We start from the raw sequence: 6394 nt of genomic DNA, 5'->3' as shown, positions 1-6394 counted from the left end.
AAAAACTAAATCCCCCCAGGGTAACAGGCACGGTGGCCTCTCTCAGCCAGCCCCAAGGGCCCAGTAATGGTAGGCAGGAGAAAGCACCTCCAGCTCCAGCAGATCCTGCTTTGATCATGGGTGCCTCGCCTGTTCATTTTGCAGCTGCTGGCGCAGTGGAGCCTAAAGCAGGTTCTAGTAAGAATGCCCCCAATCCTCCGGCCTCAGCAGAGATAAGTGCTAGCGCCTCAGTGGATACAACTGCCTCCCCTTTAACATCTCTGTTAACAACAGCCACTTTAGAGAAGCTCCCTGTGCCGCAGGTCAGCGTAACCACAGCGCCTACTGGATCAGCTCCATCCTTGAGCACTTTGCCGGCAGCCTCTAGCCTTAAAACTCCGGGAACTTCTTCACATATGAATGGACCCATTTCAAGGCCAAGCTCTAGTATCCCTGCTAATAATCCTTTGGTAACTCAGCTGCTGCAGGGCAAAGATGTTCCCATGGAGCAAATTCTGCCTAAACCTCTTACCAAAGTTGAAATGAAAACTGTTCCACTCACTACAAAAGAGGAGAAGGGAGTAGGAGCACTCATAGGTACCAGCGTGACAGAGAACAGCACCAGAGAGGAAGTTCATGAGAGACAGTCCCATCCAGCTGCACAGCACCTGGGTAAAACTTTGCAAAGTAAGCAGCTCCCCCAGGTTCCAAGACCCCTGCAGCTCTTTTCAGGTAAGGATCTAAGGGACTCTGGCATTGACACACACCAGTACCAAGAAGGACTCAGTAAGGCCACCCAAGATCAGATTCTTCAGACTCTCAGCCAGAGGGTTCGGAGGCAGAACATTCTCTCATTTGTGCAGCCCTCACAGTTCAACTTTACTTACTCAGGTTTCCCGTTAGAGGACATTTCCACAAGCCAGAGGTTCATGCTAGGTTTTGCTGGCAGAAGGACATCCAAGCCTGCGATGGCAGGTCACTACTTACTTAATATTTCCACCTATGGCCGGGGTACAGAGAGCTTTAGGAGGACCCATTCTGTGAACCCCGAAGACCGATTTTGTCTGAGTAGCCCCACTGAGGCCTTGAAAATGGGATACACAGACTGTAAAAATGCAGCAGGAGATAGTAGCAGCGGGAAGGAAGATGATACTGACGAGGAAAGTACTGGTGATGAGCAAGAATCTGTCCTGGTAAAGGAGGAGCCACAGGCTTCTCAGAGTTCTGGCAAGTGTGATGCAAGTTTAGGACCCCACAGTAGAGAAACCCTGTCCACCAGTGACTGTTCCGCTAAAAAGAATGTGAAGGCAGAGACACCAGTGCCTGAGCAAACCCCTTTAAGTAAGGAGAATTACCTGTTCACTCGAGGCCAAACCTTTGACGAGAAGACCCTAGCCAGAGATTTTATTCAGGCAGCACAGAAGCAGATGGCTCATGCAGTGAGAGGTAAGACCATGCGGAGCAGCCCAGAGCTTTTCAATTCTACGTCTCTTCCTCTGCCTGCAGACAGTCCTACCCATCAATCTCTCCTCCTCCCACCACTGCAAACCCCAAAGCTGTACGGGAGCCCCACACAGATCGGGCCAAGCTACAGAGGCATGATCAACGTCTCCACCTCATCAGATATGGACCATAATTCCTCTGTCCCGGGGATGCCCGACTGTAGTCAGATGTCTAGCAATGTTGGTGATGTCATGTCCTTTTCAGTGACTGTCACAGCCATCCCTGCCAGCCAGGCCGTGAATGCCGGCAGCCGCGGCCAGACCATTCCTGTTCAGGCCTTCCCTGAGGAGAGCAGCGTAGAGGACACGCCTTCCAAGTGTTACTGCCGGTTGAAAGCCATGATCATGTGCAAGGGCTGCGGAGCCTTCTGCCACGACGATTGCATTGGCCCCTCCAAACTCTGTGTCTCCTGCCTTGTTGTTCGGTAATGAGATCAGAAGGAGAGCTGTCTGTAAAGGAGACAGGAATGGGGAAGGGTTGACAGATGTGGTTTTTGCCGTTCTTTTGGAATCATAGAAATAAACTAGGTTTCAGTTTCAGTTGTCTTAAGAGACAAGTGTTGCTTAATCAGGAACACAGAGTACAGATCTTACATTTTAGAAAAAGAGCACCTTGTATAGTAAGTCCAAGTCAAGCAAGACTTTGTGAATTTGTGACAAGTTTGCACTTACAAAATCATGTAAATATGTCACATCTTGTTTTAACATTTTTCCAGGTGTTTAGGTAATGATGTATTACTTTGACTTCAGATTGCTGTTCCACTTCATGTGACTGAAAAGTTTAATGCCACACCTGGTAAAAGGCAGTGATTTCCCTTCTGCCCTTTCCTAAGAGGCTAGGAAAAGGAAGGAGTGGAGGAATGGTCTGAGGAAATGACTGTTCATGTTGATTATGTCTTGACAGTCTGACTGCAGGCTTTACATATAGATTCTTAAGCCTTTGCAGAATTTAGATTGAGGGTTTACTCCCTTTACCTAGGTGGAACCTGCTCCAGTTGTTATTTTTGATAAGGCATTAATTTCATAGTTAGTGTTTCTGACTCTGAAAGTTCTGCGTTGGTTCTTGGTTTCCACAGCCCAGTCCTGTTGCCAGGCATTCTGCTTGCGGTCTGTGAGGCCCTGCCGTTCCCTACTCCCACTTCTTGCCCTGAAGAGAGAGTTGCCTCACTAGACCCCTCAGGTCACCATCCCCTGTGCAGGGCAGTGATTGCAGCAATAATCTCTGAGGATTCAGTCATTCATGGGAGCTTACAAACAAGTTTGAAATACTAGTAGAAAATTAACAGAGAAGTGTCAGTGATAGGGTGTTTTGTTGGGTAAGCGGAGTTAAGGTGCAGAAATTTTTGAACTGAATTTAAGGAACTTTGGAAGACAGTTTTAACACTAGAAACAAAGTAGCCCCTCTCTCTCCCCCTATTCTCTCCAGCCTGTTACCTAATGTTCTACAGTCAGCTGTATCTACAGGTAGAAAAACTCATTAAACCACATTTGCCCCATGCTGTTTTATCTGTTTTGACCTCCAGGCATTTGAGGAGCATGGAAATCATCTTAATTATATTACTTTGAACATATATGTGTGGCATACACATTGTAAAAGTCAGACACTTTTTCCTATTTTCCTATTTTGGAAAACATGTCCCCTGTTTTGGATTACTGCTGTCTACACATTAGAAGTTTCTAATATAAAGGGTCTTTAGTGAATGACTAAGGGAACGTCTAGAAAGGAAGAGAAATCAGCTCCAAATTTTTGTTTGTTCTTTTTTTTTGTTTCCTTTTTGTTGAATCCTGTCTCGTAAATGAAGAATTTTTGAATACATGTGTTTAAGTCATGGTTAAAGAACATGAAAATAAATATACAATTTATCAGAATTTGGTATTAAAAAGTTGGGGATTGTCAGTGTGCATCGTTTGCATATTGATTTCAAATCTCCTAATTTCATGTGTGTAAAGGACATGTGTCTGTGCCACCTAGCACAGTCATCGTGCTTAATATTCAGGATGTGATATATAAAAAATGCAGAACAGTTTAAACTCCTTAATTAAGTTACATTCCAAATAGGGGAAAGTAGACAGTAATAATCTTAGCTTTGCCCCCATTGTACCACCCACCCCTCCCTATCTCACCTCTCAAATTATACATACACTCAATACTTTAAAACCCCACAAGAAACTATTTACTTCTGTTTTTTGTTTGTTTGTTTCTGAGTTTTTATGTTCAAAGCAAATAGAAGATTAATATCTGTGTTCTATTTCAGCCAAGACAATTTAATGTTCTTCTAACTTCCCTTTTTATTCCAGCACACACATAGCTAACAGATAAGAAATCTGCAAGGATCCAGGGATAAGGAGCAAGTTCTCCAGCCAGTAACCAGTAGAAATCAAAAACCATGGTTCTGTTCTCAAATTGTCAGTGCCCTGGGTAATCCCAAGGGGTGTTTAAAAGACCTGATGATAGTTAAAACTCTCTGTTCCCAGCTTTCTCACTACCCACTTTAGTGGCAGGACTGAGGGATAGCCTGCCTGCCTGCAGTGGTTGACTGTTTGAGAACTGACCCTACGGTGAACTTGTAACAATCAATTTGGATTTTTTTTCTTCACGCCTTTCCTACCATAGTCTCTCCTCCATGGTTCTCTTCATCAAAGGATGGACAGACTAACCAGGAAAGGAGGAAAGGCATCAGGGATTTTCAGGTCCATTTAGAGAGCAAACCATATCGTGCCTATTCATCTTGACCCAGGCCCTTGAAGAGAGGCCCTAAGCAGTACCGTTCACCAGATTCTCTTTACAAATAATCCCCAGCTAATAGTAATCATCAGCTAAGTGTACTGCCTCAATCTTGGCTAAATGAGAAAATAGATTCTGTTAGATTGGTACAAAATTGAATGCAGTCTGTTTATCAGTTTGTTTCAAAACAGTGGTGTCAGGTAGAAGGTCATCTTACAATGCTGACTGAGCTGAAAGAACAAAAAGTAGAATCTGGCTGTTTCAAAAACGAAGCAGTAGGAACAAGAAAACCTTTAAATTACTAGAATATCATATCCCAGTACCTTTCAAGCAGTTTTTAATCTTAGGTTTTCAGTTACTTTACCTTTCAGTTCAGTCTGGAATGTGTCTAATAAGCTGCTCAGCTTATTTTTATGGTATTAAGTTGCACTATTTCCAGAGACTAGTCAGGCATGCTGCCTGATGCTGATGCCTCCAGGGTATCGTCTCTGCCTTCAGATAACCTTCCACTTTGGCGGGTCACCTTGGGGAGATGGCATTAATGATGTATCTATCATCTCAGTCTCACTGACGAATATTCTAAGTTGTCTAGTAGAGAAGGCTCCCTGAATCTTAAAGATTTTTTTATTAAAATTCTTCCTCCTATTAAACAAACAAAAGGCCAAATAACCTGAAGTTGTTTGCCCTACATAATAACCCATGTTGAAGATACTGAAGCTGTCTGTAGTACCCCATGTAACATTTTTTAAATATTGGACCTGGCAGACGGGACATTTTTCTTGCGGCGGGGAAGCATACTTATATGGGCTGGGAAGGCACACAGTGTAGATATCCCAAATTTAAACAGAAGAAGACCTTACTGCCTTCCGGGTGAAGGCATAAACTCATTCATAATCGGGTAGTTTACCATCCTGATTTCTTACTGCCTTTCTTCACCTAAGAGTCCTGAAGGCCTCTTGGGTGAAATTATTTGTTAAAATGAGGGGGTCTTCTCTGGTCATGACATCACTGTTTAGAGCTCTGTCAGTAAGCAGTACTAGGGTTTTCTCTGCGACCTAGGGATTTCAATTCACAGCAAGGAGAGAAGTCTCCCCATTTCATTACAACAATATGCTAAGTAAGAAAAAAAAAACTTGGCCAAGGGTAGCTTTCAGCTCAATTCGTAGAATAGTCCAAAGAGACTCTGAGAAATATGGTAATAAGCAGGGATCTTTCCTACCGTGTTTCAATACCTACGTAACCTATTGAAATTTCGAGAACAATAGGTAAAACAGTTCCTAAAGTTGAAGAGCTTCATAGATTCTTGGTTACTTTATTTTTTTTAATGCTTTACATTTGATACAACTATTAAAGATCAATTTTAAAAAATAGCTTTCCAGTAATATATTTTAAGTAATATATATTTTAATATCTATGTAAAAAGTGACAGTGGAAGACTTTGAATTTCTCATATAAGGTATGTTTAATGTAGGACCTCACTGTTAAGGCACAAATTATTTCAAAGAAAGTTACTCAAAGATACTCAGATTATTTCCCCCAAAAAAAATGCAATAAGGGGAAGTTTTGGAGTTTATTTTTTATTTTAAAAGAAAATTGACTTATTTACCACGAGCTATTTTTTTTCCTTCTGGCTTAAAGGTTTGTAGAGACTGGTTTGGTAAATGCTAAACTTTTGTGTCTTGCCTTTTTAAAGGAATTGTTAACATTGGAATTGAGGGTATGTACAGAGAAGTTGGTGTCAACACCATTTAAAAACATATTTTTTCACAAGTATAGAAAAATCATTTTACATGAGAATTTTAAGTATTTGCAATAAATATATGTATATAGATTGTATGTATTCATATATTCTTATTTTTCATTTTATTATTAAGTAAAAGATAATTAAAGTGAAAATGAACACCCGTGGAGTTTTTGATGCATCTTGAGGTCTGACATCCATGTGAACGTGGTGTGGGTGAGGGCCCTCAGGTGTTGCCTTATACTACTATTGGAAGATTACCAACAGACTGCACAGAAGAGAGTCAAGTGAGAAATTTGTGATAAATCAGGGTAGTGTGTTTCTTTCAGAACTGTAGTGAATTACTAAACGTTAAGTCCTCCCAGTCTGTCTGTCTCTGTGCTCTCACCCTTGAATTTGTTTTCTCTCCTAACCACCTACTGCTGGGAAAGTCGAAACACAGTGCAT

At 41.9% G+C, this 6394-nt stretch overlaps 1 protein-coding gene across 6 annotated transcripts in view; it reads left to right on the top strand.

Annotated features, from left to right (window-relative positions):
* Positions 1–6042, top strand: part of ASXL2 (additional sex combs like transcriptional regulator 2) — a 109421-nt gene extending 103379 nt beyond the window's left edge. For 5 of the 6 annotated variants that reach the window (XM_010840578.1, XM_010840577.1, XM_010840581.1 and 2 more), the window contains one exon: positions 1–6042. In XM_010840578.1, the coding sequence (XP_010838880.1) occupies positions 1–1910 (1910 nt within the window). In that variant the 3' untranslated portion in view covers positions 1911–6042. The other variant, XM_010840582.1, reaches the window with a different exon arrangement.
* The last annotated feature ends 352 nt before the right edge of the window (positions 6043–6394 follow it).

The sequence above is a fragment of the Bison bison genome, unplaced genomic scaffold (genome assembly GCF_000754665.1).
Source record: "Bison bison bison isolate TAMUID 2011002044 unplaced genomic scaffold, Bison_UMD1.0 scf7180017864145, whole genome shotgun sequence".
NCBI classification, from domain to species: domain Eukaryota; kingdom Metazoa; phylum Chordata; class Mammalia; order Artiodactyla; family Bovidae; genus Bison; species Bison bison.
This window is presented reverse-complemented; position numbering and strand designations above follow the sequence as displayed.